General features: G+C 37.5%; 1 protein-coding gene across 3 annotated transcripts in view; it reads left to right on the forward strand.

Moving 5' to 3' along the window:
- Positions 1 to 19,812, forward strand: part of LOC131684504 (uncharacterized) — a 245,449-nt gene that overhangs the window by 142,556 nt on the left and 83,081 nt on the right. For all 3 annotated transcript variants that reach the window (XM_058967445.1, XM_058967444.1, XM_058967446.1), the window contains one exon: positions 4,225 to 4,690. In XM_058967445.1, coding sequence (XP_058823428.1) covers positions 4,225 to 4,690 — 466 coding nt within the window. The remainder of the gene's footprint in view (positions 1 to 4,224; positions 4,691 to 19,812) is intronic.

Consider the following 19,812-nt stretch of genomic DNA (forward strand, 5'->3'; position numbering starts at 1 on the left):
CGAATTGACGAATTGACGAATTGACGAATTGACGAATTGACGAATTGACGAATTGACGAATTGACGAATTGACGAATTGACGAATTGACGAATTGACGAATTGACGAATTGACGAATTGACGAATTGACGAATTGACGAATTGACGAATTGACGAATTGACGAATTGACGAATTGACGAATTGACGAATTGACGAATTGACGAATTGACGAATTGACGAATTGACAAATTGACAAATTGACGAATTGACGAATTGACGAATTGACGAATTGACGAATTGACGAATTGACGAATTGACGAATTGACGAATTGACGAATTGACGAATTGACGAATTGACAAATTGACAAATTGACAAATTGACAAATTGACAAATTGACAAATTGACAAATTGACAAATTGACAAATTGACAAATTGACAAATTGACAAATTGACAAATTGACAAATTGACAAATTGACAAATTGACAAATTGACAAATTGACAAATTGACAAATTGACAAATTGACAAATTGACAAATTGACAAATTGACAAATTGACAAATTGACAAATTGACAAATTGACAAATTGACAAATTGACAAATTGACAAATTGACAAATTGACAAATTGACAAATTGACAAATTGACAAATTGACAAATTGACAAATTGACAAATTGACAAATTGACAAATTGACAAATTGACAAATTGACAAATTGACAAATTGACAAATTGACAAATTGACAAATTGACAGATTGACAAATTGACAAATTGACAAATTGACAAATTGACAAATTGACAAATTGACAAATTGACAAATTGACAAATTGACAAATTGACGACGAATTGACGAATTGACGAATTGACGAATTGACGAATTGACGAATTGACGAATTGACGAATTGACGAATTGACGAATTGACGAACTGACGAGTTGACGAATTGACGAATTGACGAATTGACGAATTGACGAATTGACGAATTGACGAATTGACGAATTGACGAATTGACGAATTGACGAATTGACGAATTGACGAATTGACGAATTGACGAATTGACGAATTGACGAATTGACGAATTGACGAATTGACGAATTGACGAATTGACGAATTGACGAATTGACGAATTGACGAATTGACGAATTGACGAATTGACGAATTGACGAATTGACGAATTGACGAATTGACGAATTGACGAATTGACGAATTGACGAATTGACGAATTGACGAATTGACGAATTGACGAATTGACGAATTGACGAATTGACGAATTGACGAATTGACGAATTGACGAATTGACGAATTGACGAATTGACGAATTGACGAATTGACGAATTGACGAATTGACGAATTGACGAATTGACGAATTGACGAATTGACGAATTGACGAATTGACGAATTGACGAATTGACGAATTGACGAATTGACGAATTGACGAATTGACGAATTGACGAATTGACGAATTGACGAATTGACGAATTGACGAATTGACGAATTGACGAATTGACGAATTGACGAATTGACGAATTGACGAATTGACGAATTGACGAATTGACGAATTGACGAATTGACGAATTGACGAATTGACGAATTGACGAATTGACGAATTGACGAATTGACGAATTGACGAATTGACGAATTGACGAATTGACGAATTGACGAATTGACGAATTGACGAATTGACGAATTGACGAATTGACGAATTGACGAATTGACGAATTGACGAATTGACGAATTGACGAATTGACGAATTGACGAATTGACGAATTGACGAATTGACGAATTGACGAATTGACGAATTGACGAATTGACGAATTGACGAATTGACGAATTGACGAATTGACGAATTGACGAATTGACGAATTGACGAATTGACGAATGGACGAATTGACGAATTGACGAATTGACGAATTGACGAATTGACGAATTGACGAATTGACGAATTGACGAATTGACGAATTGACGAATTGACGAATTGACGAATTGACGAATTGACGAATTGACGAATTGACGAATTGACGAATTGACGAATTGACGAATTGACGAATTGACGAATTGACGAATTGACGAATTGACGAATTGACGAATTGACGAATTGACAAATTGACAAATTGACAAATTGACAAATTGACAAATTGACAAATTGACAAAATGGCAAATTGACAAATTGACAAATTGACAAATTGACAAATTGACAAATTGACAAAGTGACAAATTGACAAATTGACAAATTGACAAATTGACAAATTGACAGATTGACAAATTGACAAATTGACAAATTGACAAATTGACAGATTGACAAATTGACGAATTGACAAATTGACAATTTGACAAATTTACAAATTGTCAAATCGACAAATCGATCGTCTAGGTTGCGATGTAAATGTCACTTTTTAATCTACAATAACAGATGGCGTGCCACACGAGATATTATTTTGAGCTCGAGAATCTCTGTCACCTTTCCACTTCCAGTCGACGTATAATATTCCTGTCCAGGAAGCCGGAGCTTGTAGTCACCACTTCACTTGAGACGACAGCCCGTCTCGTTTTCTAGCTCGATGCTCGATTGTAGACGACAACCTGCTTGCTATATCTCGGACGGAGCGATTGGTGTTCAACTAGGCACAGCTGGCCACTCTTTCGTCGTTTTTGCGACCCCTGGGTTTCGATCTCACCCTTATTTTGTCTTTCTAGCTGTCGACAAACATTTTCCGAACACTTTTAATACATTGCATGAACACCCGAGTTTCCAGAACGAAGCCTCCTCACAGATGATCAACCTTTTTACGACCTTCGAAGGATTTGGAAAAAAATGAAACCTCTTGCTAAACTACTCTCAGCCATTTGTCCTGTTTAAAAACTTTATTCATCACGATTCATAGCGACGCACAAACAAGCTTTTACCGGTAATATCGAGCGAGTAAACGCAACCGGTAAAGCGCGATCGTTTGTGGAACTTTACCTTGCATCTGTTGATCGATGAAAGCTCTCTGTGAACCCCCGAAAGTAGACTTTGTTAAACGCACATGCCTGATCTTACCCAAACTAGCCAGACAGGAACGCATTGAAACCGAACCCAAATAAGCTTCAGACGAAAATCGAGTCGCAAGCACGCACCGCAGCTTGGAGAACCGATTCGCTAAAGCTTTTTTTCGTTGGTAGAAAGTAGGAAAAACTAGTCGCGCGAGCATCCCCGTGGGAGAAAGGTCAGCCAATCAAATGGTCAGCTATGGTAGAGGTGCGAGAGTGAGAAACGATAGGAAAACCGACTAACATCTTCGCCCAAGCTATGAGGAGAAAAGTGGCCTTTGAGTAAACCCGCGCTGGTCGTTTTCGTTCAATAACTGTTCGAACTTGGTACGGTGCGGAACGCATTTTTGCGACCTCGTGTAGTCCCTGTACGATTTGTTTTTCTTGTGGTGAAGTTACGCGCGTGTTAAAGCTTTCCTCCCTCTACCACCCAACAATTCGATTCGAAGGAGAGAGAGAGATCGTAGTTTTGTTTCCTTCGCTGGTTGGTTTCGCGTTTCATCCATTCGAATCGCCGTTGTAGATGCATTTGATTGGCCGAATTTCGACAATTAGTGGTTCTCATAAATGATTAATAGTGTTTAACAAATCCAAGCTGACTTGGCGAGAGTGTCTGTTTGGTTTGAAATCCTCGGTGCACAGTTGCGAGCGGTGCATTCCGAATGTTTAAAAAAGTGTGAAATTTGTCAGTTGAACCTTCGCTGGGCATCGCAATCACAGTTTGGTGACAGAGATCCATGCGATTATTGGCAAATAATCCGGTGAAGAAAATCTATTTGTAACATCTGACGTCTGAAGATCGTCGGTTCGATACAGAAGAGGGAGTAGATATTTTTGAGTGGTCAGGCAGCTAAGTGCCCATGTGCAATAATCAGTGTGCATCCGATGCTCATTCTCCGAACGAGTCGGTTCAATGTGGCAAACCGTTAGTGATTTCTTTGTGTTCATAATCCACCAGCTATGCCTTCACGATAACAGCGGTTCCCAAAATAACAAAACTAGTGGCAGTGGTATTACTAATAACTATAACAGCACCGGGGAGCATTTTTGTGCGACCCTTAACCGCAATGATCCCGTTATTAACTCGATTAACCATCAAAACTACCACCATTTCTGCGGTGATCCCTCCGGTCCTGGTCCTGGTCCTAGTCATGGTCCCGGTGCAGAGCGAACGATCCCCAAGAGCTCAGCTAACGATGCCGTCTATTCCTCTTCTAGATCGATCATCAGCCAACGGATCGATGATCGTAGCTCGCTAAACCTCGGAATTGGGGCCGGAGGTCGCCGCCGGTCGTCCTCGATCCATGGCGCGGGTTCGATCAGCAGCGCCACCCGTTTGGGAGGACCGAGAGCGATCGTGAACGAACGGGACCACCTGGACATCAGCGGGTTAGCGAACAATCTGCGTGATTTGCGTGGTGGAAGCAGTGGGAGTGCTGCCAGCGGTGCCAGCCATGGCAGCCGGTCGGAATCCAGCAACTGCGTGCAGGCGCAAATTGAAAAAATGTTCAACGATGTCGCCAAGGAGCAGAGCAGCGACGGCAGCGGTTCGGTGGCCGCCATCAACGGGCAGACTTTTTCGGTGCGGTGTCTCGGCTCGCTGCCACTGAAGGACAAGGTTACGAGTCTGGTGGGACTGCAGGAACCGTTGTGGCAGCTCTACCTAAGTGGCGCAGGACATGGGGTGAGTGAATTTTGATTGTATTGCTTTTGTTGATTGATATAATTATGATTTGACGTATTCGCATCGACCGATGCTCGGTTCATTGTTGCGAACTGACCATTTCAACAACTGCAAAACCTTAAACCGGGAAACAATATCTGAGTTTAAGCTTCTATACCAGTAATAACGTAAACTATTAAAATAATAAACAATTCGTCAGTCTAAGTTATTTTCAACGAAAAGGAGTTCGCAAATTGTTCTGGAAGCCTCATAGCGACCTTCAACCAATACTAAGAAATTTGTTACTCCAAGTATTAACACGCATGTATAGTAATCGTATAAACATTATGGTGCTTGATTCTTATTAAGCAATATTGCATTGTAAAAGCTCAAATCAGCTATTCATAAAAGTTCGCTTCTTTTTGTAGGATAACAGAGGTCGGTTCTGAAATCTTTGGATAGCAATTTGTTTAAAAAGTCTTTCTCTTGAAATCCAGTGCAAAAAATTTGAAAACAGCTCATGTTTCCAAGAAGGAAAAATAAACAATTTTGAATACTTTGAAGGTTTGTCTGTTTCCCGAAAGGTGCCATCCAAGCGTCGAAGCAGTATAGTGGGCCGAAGCCTGTATCAGGTCATCATAAAAGCTTTCAAAGTAAATCCAGGAATTTCGAAAGTGGATGTGCTAATCATAGCTCAGCTTAGCTGACCACCTGTGAGTTTCCCGTGATTGATCAAAACCTATTGAAATTGCATATTGAACCAATTGTATGATATTTGGGAGTAGTACATCACACTCAACGTGAAACCTAAAGAGATTTAGATTATAGTATGATCAATAACGTAGATGTCCACGCCCATGCAGGTCAATTTTGGGATTGGAAGGTATGTTAGTTTAACACTTGTGGCTATTATGACCGAGAAATTCTCTGCATCATCCACAAGTGTCGCAGAAGTTAGTAGATAGGGAGATGGATATAACTTAGTGGATACTGTGATTTAGCTAAGTACTCACACGCTTTGTCTTTTCATTTTAGATCAAAGGTTTCAAGTGTGCGACCTCCAGAAGAAATATGAATGCCGTTGGAATAGGCCTTTTAATAATTATTCTACGGGCAATTTGAGCTCCGAACAGCTGACCATCGGGAGTATTGCTTCTTACTAGCACTTTAATAATCATTTCCAAAGTTTGCAGTACAAAGAAAGGGTATAAAATATTTGAAGATACCCCAAATGAATGTGAAGAAATTCACTGCGAAATGTTAATGACAAGTTGGCATCTCCACTCTTGCTATCAGACACGTTTCCATAATTGGATTAAATGACAAATTGCAAACAACATGTTTATTATGCGTAATAAATATAATAAACACAACGACAAGAGCACTTGATCCATCGGCTGCCCAGATGAAGAGTGGATGGGAGAAGAACAATACTGGCACATATTCAAGTATATAGTACAAAGCTAGTGTAAAACCTTCATGAGACCTCAAAGAGTCACTTTTGGAGGTAGTCTTCAATGCAGATTTGTCGGTAGACGGTTGCAGATTTAAGAAAGAATTGCTTATTTTGACATATCTACACATCCCTTGCCACACAAAATATGTAGAATTGTAGAATTAGACTTTTCCTTTACGGCTATTATACAACCGCCAGAAGAAACCTAAAACATTGGTACACAATCAAGAATAGCGAATCAGAAAAGGTGACTATCTGTCAGTTATTCACTCAATACACAATGGATAAAGGCTATGATGCAAAACCGTAGCGTCCGTTCAGGTTAAGTCTTCGGTACGGAGCAATACCTTGACCTAAGAACGCCCAGCATGTTGTTAGTCACCTCTTAAGACATGAGAGCACGTTCCCAGTGGTTCTATTCTTGGCTGAACTAGTGCAAAAAAATTTTAGCTCGCCGGTCACCACACGGTTCCAAGAATTTCGGACGTGGATGTGGTTACTAAACTTAGAGCTGTTAGCAGTACAGTTCGAAATACACTCGGGAATGTTTATTTGAGTAATATGAATGAAGAATCCCCAAAATAGTTATGCACAAAAAAATCATATCGCTGAATGAATTTATTCGTAAATCTACTATGAATAGATGAGATGCTTTCATTTCGTGAACTAAAAACATGGCATCTGAATCAACGAAAATATTCGTGATTTTAAATATTTAGTGTATATTTCACGTAGAAAACGAAACTATGTTTCGTGATCGAAACGAAATGTTTCGTTATTTTACCAAATGTTTGTATTATCACGAATGTTTCGTTAGTCGCACGATTTAATTTTCGTTCACCCAACGCTTGTTTGTTATTCAGACAATGCACAGAAGTTTTTTCGTTCGCCTTATACTGGCTCGGACAAAAGCATAAGTACACAAGGTATCGTGACCGATGTCTCTGATGATTGGAAATAGACTACCTGATCGATAAGCGAAGTCGAGTGAATGTGATTGCTTCACATTTCTTCGTGTTCACCTTCATTGTATCCTCTCCATTGCGATAACAGATCTATGTCCAAATATAAATCTATTCAATATTTAGTAGAGTAGATAGTTTTATTCTTTTCAGGTCGTCATACAGTCGTATAATCATATAACATACGGTAGTTTGTTGTAGTTCAAATGAAGACAAAGATCATTATCAAACAGTATGAAGATGAGCGATCCCCGTAGATTGCTTTGAGGGACTCCAGAAGTTAGTTGAAATGAATTTGAGTTTGAAGTATTCTCTCTAACATGCACGTAACGATTCAACAGATACGAATGCAGCCATCCTGTTACCCAGGAAGAGAATCCAAGTCGCCCCTAGCTTCTCAATTCCTACCTCGTGTGAAATTTCTCTATCTCTTGCATAGGATTGAAATTACTGTTTCATATATTTTAGAATAATATTTAGATACGGATTTATTTTTGATTCGTGAACTGTTTTATAATTTAAGAATTCGAGCAGCAGACTCAAGAAAACTACTAGGATCTCGAACGTCGTTATTCATTTGGTAAGGTCCAAAGTAATGTTTAAAAAACATGAAAATACTGCGCTGAATACCAGCAATACAGATTTATAATTCGCCGATAGACTACATGTTCCTACTGTTATGTTAATCCATGGGAAAATCCGATAAAATACAATACACCCAGGTTTCTTTTTACATGGTTTTTTGCGCGTTTTAACGCGGTTTTTTACGCGGATTTTTACAAAAATATTAGTCCTTTTGAATGCAAAAGACGGCGAAGATTTTCAAAATGGGTATTTTCGGAATGGCCTTGACGAGTAGGTGCCAGAAATTTATGTTTGACGCCATTTTGAAATCCACGATGGCGACTTCCAGTTTAATGAACGTCGCTATAATTCAATCAATATTTTTGACGTCATTTTGAAAATCCAAGATGGCGACTTCCGGTTTAACCCAATCAATATGGGTATTTTCGGAATGGTCTTGACGAATAGATCTCATAAATTTATTTTTGACGCCATTTTGAAATCCAAGATAGCGACTACCGGTTTAGTGAAATCTTCTATAACCTGATCAATATGGGTGTTTTTGGAATTTCCTTGACGACGTTCCCAAAATTGATTTTTGACGCCATTTTGAAATCCAAGATAGTGACTACCGGTTTAGCGAAACTCGCTATAATCCAATCGATATGGGTTTTTTTTCGGAATGGTCTTGACGATTAAGTGCCAGCAATTGGTTTTTTTCTTCGAAGTAACCTAAGATAAGAGACGACAACTGGCTTTTTGCTCTTTTTAATTTTCTCTACTAGGCCCTACCGTATATTTGACAACAGCGTTCATCGTTGCCAGATTCCCTTTGCATGCCTTTCACAATTGCTAGAAATGATTGTACCTCAACAAGATTCTACAACACTAGCTGCATTCAAAAATAAAATTTTATTTTTATAAGCGTCTTTCTTAACAATACACGTAGCTACATCGTCATTCGGTATTATTATTCAATTTGCATGAAACGCTGATGTGTATAAAAAGCACTCTGAATAAATTCAGCAGCACTATTTTTCATCCCATTTGTAAATATTATGATTGTCTGCTCTTCCCTTAGGAAATAACCACAAACAAAATGTTACTTAAAAGAAAATCCTACTTAAAAAGAAAAACTACGTAGCGATAACGAGATTAGACAACTAGCTTCTTATTTTTCTTTTGCTCTTGTAACGTGCCCTACTGAAAAATTAGGGTTAGGGTCCTTATTTTAAAGGACATGTTCTTATATTTGAGGTTTTTGGAAAGCGTTCTTATTTTACTTCAAATGTCCTTATTTTTAGTCTCAAACCTTGGCATATACAGGGTGGTTCAACATGATGGTTTAAAAACATGTTTCAGAGCATGTCATGTTATTGTAGTTTAGTATTGTTTGCCAGCACAGTATGCTCACCATTTTCAAATTATTCAACTATATTTCGAAAATCAGCGATCTATGAGAAATGTGTTTCGTGCACTCCGACCATAATATGGTTTGCATTAATCAATTAAGTTGTTCCAGTGCAGTTTACTGTTACTGGTGTCAAGTGTTCATTTTCAGTTTATTGCTGCAGATTTCAAGTGCACATTTTCGTTGAACCGGAAGTCGTCATCTTGGATGTTAATTTCTGGCACCTACTCGTCAAGACCATTCCGAAAATACCCATATTGATTGCGTTATGGAGGATTTCACAAAACCGGAAGTAGCCATATTGAATTTCCGAACGAGAACTCTCACTGACTCAACGTCCATGGAAGCGCAGTGTAATAGGATAAAACGAAAAACGCGGGCTTTTTTGTGAGTCGCCTAATCATTGTTGGGCGGTGTTTCCTGGGTTCTTTAGCCGTAAGACGTCACTACCGATAGTGTGCTGCTGCATCAAAGGACTGTTCATAGTATATGGAGCTGATGAGCCTGCATTGAGATTAATTCGATAAAATTCATCCGGATCAAGCTTGTATCGCACTTACGTCAGACAATACGAACAGGCAAGCAAACGTGAGTTAAATACACATATCTAATTCGTTGGCGCTGAATTGAATACCCTAAAGTGAATTCCTAAAATTTAATATCCTATATTCTGAACTTGTAAAACCTAAATTTTGTATCATAAATTGAATAACCTAAATTAAGATGTCCAATTGAATATCCTAAAATTGTAACCTAACCTAACTTCATGCAAACGAGCATAGTGATGCCTATCGATATAACCAGAATTGCATGCTTGTTTCGTGATAGGATTCACTACCGGGGACAGTGCAGTTGAACCATCTTGTTCTATCCAGGGTTGCCACTATTTTTTAAAAGAATATCTGGCAGATCAACTAAAAATGTCTGGCAAAATTTGTTACTTAAGAGCAACCCCCAAGTCATCGAAATTTATCAATTGATTTTTGATAAATTTGGGAACATTAGACCCAAGTTTCCAAAATGTTTGTGCAAACACTTCTATAATTTAAAAATCTGGCAGAATGAGAGGTTTGTCTTTTTGTCTGGAAACTGCAAAAAACTCTGGCTGTGCCAAATAAATCTGGCATAATGGCATCCCTGGTTCTATCGCGGAAAATAGGAGGTAATACTAGATGTAAGTTGAGATAATTAAGTCTGAATTCCCTCTAATCATGCAAATAAATTTCAGCTTTAAAGTTGTCCCTACAGAGACTGCTGTGAGGAAGTAGTTTATTCTTCCGGGAACCCCGCGATCCGAACAAAAAGACTTAGAATTTTTTTTTTTTTTTCAAATACCGTATTACTTGCGAAATCCGTTCAAAAAGAAACTTCCAAAAAGTCTTTCGCTAAGGGTTTTTTCTACGCAGATTTTCGAATTAACGCGGTTTTTTACGCGGATTTTTCAATAACGCAGTTTCTTTTTTACGCGAATTTTCCAATCAACGCGATTTTTACGCGGATTTCCCACTCAACGCGATTTTTTACGCGGATTTCCAATTACCGCGGTTTTTTTACGCGTTTTAAGCGGTACGTATCCATCGCGTAAAAAAAACCTGCAACGATAATGCAAATAGAAATTACGAAGGTTGTGATTAAGCTTTCAAAATCATAGACAAAAGACACATTAGTCCGCGTGAGAAATTCGACGGTAAGATCAAGAATTAAAAAATCACGATAATGCACATGACTATTAATCACGTTCCCTTGTGTGAACAACCGATTGTAATCACAAGATTGCGATCACGTATGAATTGAATAGCCGGTAATCACTATTTTTTGAAATTTGGAATATCGTGCAGCTACCAGCGGTGTAGCCAGGGGGATGTTTAGGGTTAACCCCCCTCCCCCCCCCCCCCCCCCCTAAAAACAAAATAAGGCGGATTGAAAAAAAAAAAACAAATTAATTGATGCTGACTATTTTAATTAAACATTGCACAATAATAATTTTAGATGTATATTGTCTGATCACTACATTGAGAACGTATTGTTTTAAGCACCATGTAGAATTTTGGAAAATTGCGGGAATGGGATTTTAATCGAGGTCCCATAGTTGTCAAATTATTATAAGCATTTTTGAAGAGATGCTCCAAAATATTAATTAGCGACAATGCTTCGTATGGAAAGTGCAATTTGAAGTTTATAAACATAAACTTGCTTACCGAAAAATTCCACACAATTAAATATTGCGTACAGTTGAGGCAAAACCATTCACAACTACGCAGGGATGCCATTATGCCAGATTTATCTGGCACAGCCAGAGTTTTTTGCAGTTTCCAGACAAAAAGACAAACCTCTCATTCTGGCAGATTTTTAAATTATAGAAGTGTTTGCACACACATTTTGGAAACTTGGGGCTAATGTTCCCAAATTTATCAAAAATCAACCCTGACTACGACAATAATATTTTTCAAAGTAGAAGGAGAATGGTGTAAAATGATGTTTTCCGTTTGTCTTTAGCAGGATTGGTTTTTATGGGCATTTTTTGTGTTATCAACTATATAAATAACCTCCAAGCAGGTTTGGAAATTATAAAAAAATTCAAAAGATTTTAAGTTAATCGCTGTTAATGGTGTAGGTATATTTGAGTGTTTAATTGAATGGTATAATAAATTTTAGTATACGACGACTCTTTCAGGAGTTGTGGGTTTTAATAGTGAAGAAAAGTAATGCTCGAAAACTTTTTTTAACGTTCACGATCACATTATTTCGAAACTGTCAACTTTGAATGTTCAATATATTTGAAGAATATTACAACGTAAAGCAGCACCTTATAAACTAAAATAAAATAATTTTGGTGGTCAATCCTCCTAGAAATCACTATGAAAAATTTACTCTTCAAACAAATTAAGTTCGAGATTTAATGTCATCAGTAAAGTATCTAAAAAAAATGCTATTTTAAAAAACTTTATTGAATGAAGCAGGCATAGCGTAGTTTGTCAGTCGATTGTCTTGTACGCAGCTCACCTGGGTTCGACTCCCAACCTTCGTACGTTAGGTTAGAAACTGAAAAAAGAGCTGAAAGACCCAAAGGTTGAAGCCTTTATAATCAAAATGAAAAAAAAACTTGGTTGAAGACCTTTTATAATTAACTTTGTTGAAAACATATGTAGACCATGTATATTGAAAACATGAATACTCTGTATCCACGAATATCGAATTATTTTAGACTATACATGAAAGAAAACTCTTAAAATAAGTTATTCTGATATTACTGTAATTTCTAAATCTCATCTGCTGTGTATAAACATTATAATTCACATGCGATTCAAGGTAGTCTCTAAAGCTTACAATAAAAACAATTATTGAAAAGAACTGGCTTTAAGAAAAAAATAAATATAGTTATATATCTCGATATACTGCATTAATGTAGATTTCATATTTTCATCAAAGTTGTTTAAAGTCTTCGAGGTTGTTAAAACTCCAATGTTGATGCTTTCGAAATTATGTGATCTCGACTGTTAGAAAAGTTTTAGAGCATTTATCCTCTTTAAAACTAGAATTCTATACATTTCTTTTATAGGAAAAGTAAAAAAAAATTGTTTTTCAACCGATTTTGTTCATAATTGTTGATGATCGTTGGATGCGAAATTATAAGTTGCTTCGTTTTTAAGAACCAAGATAATAACACAAATGCCCTGAAAACGGTAAAATGCTCGTGTTTGAGCACTACGAAAACTCTAATCGAGTGCTCCTATTGTCACCCCTGCATTTGACTCAAAGCGTTGAACAAGGAGGGCAGGCGGTGCTCCAATCAATGGTTTCAAATGGATTGGGTGATAATAGAAACATGACAAAAATACGCTCACTACCCTATCTACAGTATTTCCAAAGTATAAGAAACACTTTAGGTAATTGAGCCGAATTTAGGAGCGCACTTTCGTTAAAGAAAGTGTGTAGCTACGGCTAAAGAGGTTTGAGTTATTTAAGATATTGTTAAATAACCTTTTGACATTTTAGCTATTCATCAAAAATCACTGGTCGACAAAATAAAACAATTGAAGTGTGCTGAAACCACATAGTTTTTTGGAAAACACAAGGAAAATGCCGTTATCCGCTTGTCCCCACTGCATCAGAATAGGTTTTCACGAGCATTTAGTGATTTTTTAATTATTAAGTACATATGTACTTATATAATATACCTTTATCTTGGGGGTGGGTGTAGCGTAGTTAGTAAATCGATTGCCTTGTACGCAGAGCACCTGGGTTCGAGTCCCGACCCCGCACATAGGGTTAGAAATTTCTCATAAGAGATTTTTTTAACCCATAGAGGCGAATGACCTTAAGGTTAAAACCTCTATAATCGAAATTAAAAAAAACCTTTATGTTATATTATTAATTATATAATTAACCACCTAGCAGGGTTGAATATTATGAATATTAGAAATATGTTAAGTCAGTGGCAATTTATGGCACACATTCGTTTGTTGAATTGAATGGCGTGTTTATATTTGGTATATAAGGTATCATTTGGATGTTAGGTACATTTAAATTGGAGAAAAATAAAAAGAGTGAGGCGAATGTTGAAAAACTGTGCAAGATCACAAAAATCCGAAATAGTCAATTTTGGAAGCACGTAATGTTTTTTTCCACACCGTGTGTTAAATCTTCATAAAAATCAATCAGTTTATGTAGAATGTTGTTACAGTTCCGCTAATTGATTTTTGTGAAGATCTAACACACGGTATGGAAAAAATTGCTTTTTTCATTTTCGATTTTGCATATTCCCTGTTCAACCTTAAACTACTACGAACAAGGTCGCGAGTTGTCAGAGATCGTCAGGATAGTCAATGAAAATAGGAGATACTATCTCTGAAACATTTACCACTACCACTGGTGTATGACTAAGAAGTCAAATTGGACCTCCTTTATTCCGCTACATTTCCTTACAGCTTGAGAACTTTACTAGTATCAAAGAAATCTTCGACAGTTGAAATCATAAAATGCTGTATAGTATTCGAGCGGTAGCGAAAACGTTCGTTTGTGCAAAAGGTATATAAATATGTCAGTATCTTATTCATCAAAAGTTCGAAGCTTTTTCCAAAATATTTTGGGCTGATGTCGCGTGGAATAATCCTCCACATCATATCCCTACCCAAGTATCAATTGAAGTTTTATAGCACGCTACAAGTGCAATCTAAGTTTTATGAGAGGCTATAAAACTACCATAAAACCTCAATTGTTACTAGGGTATAGTCATTCAAGAATATTTAAAGTTGGCCAAAAGGTGGAGACAGCTATTAATCCATTAATCTAGAAAATTTCTTATCTGGGAAGATTCTGTAATGAACATCTTTTTCGTAATAAAATAAGAAGTTTCAAGCTGAATCTCAAAACAAGAAGAATCAACGTAATCCTCTCATCACCTGCCAGCCTCAACAACAGCTAAAGTAAAACGATACATTGCCCTATAGGTATTTAAACCTTCAATTTTTTTTTACATACTATTCGCATATATTAACAGATAAACAATCTCAGGGCGTCTATTCTTTGAGTTTACCACACTGTCATCAATACAAAATAACCAATGAAAAACGTGTCGAAATTCAATTTAGTGAAACTGGGTCCATCCAAGCTTCGCCGTTACGCCGACTGGTTGAGGTGGTCACTGTGGAGGTGAAATTTTCGCCAAACCTGCCAAGAAACTGGGCGCAAATCAATGAACGGACAAGTGTTTTTCAAAACAGTGGTGGTGCTGAATCGAAACGTACATACGAAACGCTTCCCCGTTGCGACGCGTGGGGCGTCTGTAGATAGTGACGAATCACGCGCTAAAGGAATACGTAGATATTGCCCGAAACTCGAAAACCTTTTAAACGAGCACTTGTATAGAGTTCGTCAATGCAATTTTATCCGCAGATTTGACGATTTATGTAGACCTCCAGCAGCGCGCTGCTGATGCGAGAGGATTTAGCGAAGGTAAACATGAATGATATTGGAGCTGCAAACGAATGTGATGATTGAGTGTAAAACACCATTCCTTAAGCAGTTGTTTTTGTTTTCCAAACCCCATTTCACGAGCATAGATTACTATTAAACGAAAATATGGACTGCGTAGATGTTACTTATGTGTGCTCATCTATTTTATAGATTACACGACCCAAAAAATCTGCTGGATTATATAACCCCTCACGGTTTGCACTCACTCTGCAGGAAAATCCAAAGAAAAGAAATTACATCCTACATTCGGTGAAAGTGAGCCTGACTAGTAGTGTGCTTCGGTGCCTCTTCCTCGATCAGTTCAAGTCATCCTAAGCGATTCTTCATTAAGGTATTTTTCGTGCCAGACCCACTGCCGCATTGATGGCACACTCGGTTAAGACGGGATTTTGATATAAACAGCCAAAATCATACTGACTCTTTGTGGTGGTCGTGTGGTTAAAACAAAGTTTCCATGCTACAACCTTTGCGCGTGGTTCAACAAAAAGTTCCACTTGAACTTTATTTTACTTTGAAGACTTTGTTACAAATATTTAAACTTTTTTTCGGTAAAGTATATTTATGCATTTGAGAGATTTTAACGCGCAAAGTAGACATGGTTTTTTAGTTGGCGTTCCGGATTGCAAGAGAAAGGTGGGATAATATTATAGTGAAATAATTCGGAAGACATTTGTCTTAACAGAGTTAATTGCGACATTCCATAAAGTCGCTCAAAAAGTTTTTTAAATTTTGTAAAAAATTATATAACGAAAATACTATTTGTGATTCTTAACAAACACCTATTTCTGCGTGATGTCTCGCAATGAAAGGTGTTCTTATGAAACTGATCAGAATTAATCAAATAGAAACTTGGTTTAGCTTAGCAAGCTAATGCAATATGCACAATATACTTCTGTTTAATAAATTTAGGTAAAAATTAACTCCATTAAACCATCTTTGCGAGTGAAGAGCACATAACCAATAACTAAATTGGTTATGGAATTTGCGTTTCGATTTCAGCTCATCAAGTCGGTTTCTATAAGGCCGTATGGTGTCCGGCAGACCAAAATTTTTTGCACTATTTCAGCCAAGAATAGAAACACTGGGAACCTGCTCCCATGTCGTAAGAGGCGACTAACAACATGCTAGGAATGCCTAGGTATTGCTCCGTACCTAAGACTTAACCTAAACGAACCTTAAGTGAGTGAGTGAATCACTGACATATAGTCACCATTTCTGATTCGCTATTCCCGATTGTGTATCAACGTTTTAGGTTTCTTCTGGCGGCTGTTCAATAGCCGTGAAGAATGAAGTCAAATAAGAAACATTAATACACCGACTCTTGCACGCCAAGGTATAACCTTCAAAGCTTTGATTTATAAACCGTATTTAAAAAACAAACTTTCATGTAGGAAATTTATTCAATTGGCCTAAGATGAAGCTGTCGAATTGCACAAAGAGTTTTTTGTGTGGCAAGCGAACTGTAGATGTGACCAAATGAACCAGTTTATTATTAAATCTGAAACCGTCTACCGACAAATCTACATTGACGAATATTTCAAAAAGTGACTTCTGGAGGTCTCATGAAGGTCTGACACTAACTTTGTACTACTTTTGCTTTCCTAAACAGTGGTTAACATTTCAACACTCCAGAACTTCACTCTGACAGAAAATGTAGGGCCATGAGATGCTAAAACTTCGTTAAATCGAACTCCTGGTCCAGTACAGTACTCTGCGTCACTCTTTCGAGTTTGAACCGCTCATATGGTAGTCGGTCTGTGCCAGTATTGTTCTTCTACCATCCATTCTTCATATGGGCCACCGATGGATCAAGAACCCTTTTCGTTGTATTTATTATATTTATTATGCATGAGAAACATGTCGTTTGCAATTTGGCATTCAACCCGATTGTGGAAACGAGTCTGATAGGGAGAGTTGGGATGCCAACTTGTCATTAACATTTCACAGTGAATTTCTTCACATTCATTTGGGATATCTTTTATACTTTTTATGCGCTTGCTTTGTACTGTAAACTTTGAAAATGATCATTGAAGTGTTACATTTTAAACAAAATTTCTCAATATACTCAACCGATCTTAGAAATTAATGCAAAAGTGATTGTAGCATAGATTATTTTCTCTGATTTCTGTCTACCATTTGCAATCGTCAAAATATTCAATCTCAAATTCAAAAAAAGTTTTTTTCTCGAAAAAGGCTAAATAGCGCTAAGCTTTATAAAATAAAGGATGTTACTATCAAAATTGATTAACCAGGAATGTGTGTATAACAGTCCAAGAATTTATGAAAATTACATGATTTTCCATGGCAAGTTCAATTTATTCAGAATAAAGAAAAAATATTCACTCAAGCTTCATTTTAGCTAATGCGAATTGCCTGTCTTTCGTTTGACTACTTCCATCGAGTTTGGTACAGTCTTCTTGATCACATTCCTCGCCGCAGAACGCCAGTTTGCCTTGAACTGCACTCCGCCGACAACTGTCTTCATGAAGTTCTGATTGACGATTACCCAATATTTTTGTATTAGGAAAAGCTCTGGTGTGTTCATGTCATCGGGCACCCCATGGACGTTTTTCGCGGTGTACCCCTCCATGGCCTTTTTCGTAATTGCAAGATTCCAAATCCTGCCAAAACGGAACGGAACACATATTTTGCTTGAAGAAAAACAACATACGTTTTTCCAAGCACTATTGCAAATACAGTTATTGGTTGATGGTCCCGGTTGTGATTTAAATATCTTCTTAAAACCACAGGAACAGACGGCCTGCCATTTCTTTGCGAACTTCGGTACCAAAATTTGCACAATTACTAAGGGCCATAAAAGGAATCAGTAGAGCTTGGTGGAACTAAAAGTCAAAAATTGAACCAGTCCATTCTACAAACATACATCTTTAAAATGAGAGTGTGTAAGCTTTTTAATGCACGAAGAATAAAAATGCGTCAAGTTAAAGTTAAGCAATCGTTGATCATAACACTCTTTAGAACATCAGTGGCGAATTTCCTTCCAAAAGTAATAGTTTTGGTAGACTATTGTACGATTTATTGTATATATTTCATAAAAAAATAAAAGACAAACAGCAGGCATTGTAATTCTCTCTCACTCACGCGAGAAGAAGCTTATCCGATGTCCAACTTTTCCGAGATAAAATGAGTCGCGAAATTCTCCGTCTCCACAAATAGCGTGAGAATGATTTTCCGGATAAAATTTATTTGACTTTTTCCTTCTCACCGGAGAAAGTGATAAAATTCTAATTTCGTGGAAATCAATTAAAACTTCAAAAAATACATTTAATTACAAAGAAAAGCGGCAAAGAAGTATGATAGACTTGTTTTTTCGTGTTTTGGAATAACGACAGCAAAGCAGAGAACGCAAAAAGGATACCGTGATAAACTCATTCACTTATTCTCCGGCTGTTTTATTTATCCGGAGAAATAACACGTTGTATTTATCCGGAGAAGTTTTGTGAGTGCCAATAACTTTTCGTGTGAGAAAGTGAGTTTTTATTGTCGCAGTAGCAAACTATCCGGGCGCATTTACTCATATGAGCGATAAATGCAATGCCTGGTTTTCATCTATCGGAAAACTCCGAACTAGTCATGAGCTAAAGTATACGTTGAACGCTGTTTTAATCTTCAATTGTAACTTTTTCAACTTCATTATTCTGTACCGTTCAGGGTGCAGTTGTCATCTCTAGCAATTTCGTGATTTTTCTTATTACCACACAGACGATCCTTTCTAACTCACAGTCCACACATCACTTGGATTTTTAAATAAAGCTAACACAGCGTGTCGACTTTCATGATGTTGCCTGCTGATCACGCGTTGATGTAAGCTTACGTGTTGTCACTGATTGACACATGAAACGAGCCACCAAACCGCTCGGTACCCTCACGATTAAAATGTGTTACATTTCGATTGTTTTCCTTGCCTTTCCTTTTGTTTGGTTTTTTTTTCGACCGAGGTCGAAACCTTTTACATAACTAACTACAGAGATGGACATGGAACTGAAATTTTCGCAAACGATTTTGTCATGGTGTCGTGAGCGTGAGGAACCTAGCATTCATTTCCGGTCACCCGCCGGTGGCAATGTTTGTGGTATTTTGTTACGATTGCGGGACACCACGGCAGCAAGTTGAGAAGTAAGTAAAAGGAACATGCGTGTGAAGAAGATTTATGACCACATTGAAAATAGTCCTACGCGAGGGTTGGTAATAAATATCAACTTGATCGATTACCTTTGTTGGGTTAATTTGCATTGTGCGAAAAAATTAGCAGTGCGAAACAGCTACAGCGGAACTTTAATTTAAAAACCTGTTTTAATCCATCTAGTGGAGCAATTGTGCGTTTCTCATTTGTCCAATCTACGATTCCATGACTGATTATGTTTAATATAATGGAGGAAATATCTATTACGTATTCAGTACGATTTGCGTCATATAATGGATCGACAGCGACGAACTTGAGATGCTATGTGTCGATGCTGAATGAAACTGGTGGCAGATCCAGGAGGAGGGTTCGGGCTGTCCGGACCAAACTCAAAATCATTTCAAACCAATTTTTTCACTGGTTTTTATAAAATTCGGATATTGCGTATTACGGAATGTGTGCATATCAAAATCAAAATTTCATACCCACTAGGAAAATTTATTCTGGAGGCACTAGGAAATTTTATTCGGGGGAGGGCTTCATGGGAGAGGACTTGATGGGGGAAGGGGAGCTTAGAAAAGGGTGGTGTGTGTGTTAGGGGGGGGGGGGGCGTTGTATCCCTCAACGCAT

The sequence above is a fragment of the Topomyia yanbarensis genome, chromosome 2 (genome assembly GCF_030247195.1).
Source record: "Topomyia yanbarensis strain Yona2022 chromosome 2, ASM3024719v1, whole genome shotgun sequence".
In the NCBI taxonomy this organism is placed as follows: domain Eukaryota; kingdom Metazoa; phylum Arthropoda; class Insecta; order Diptera; family Culicidae; genus Topomyia; species Topomyia yanbarensis.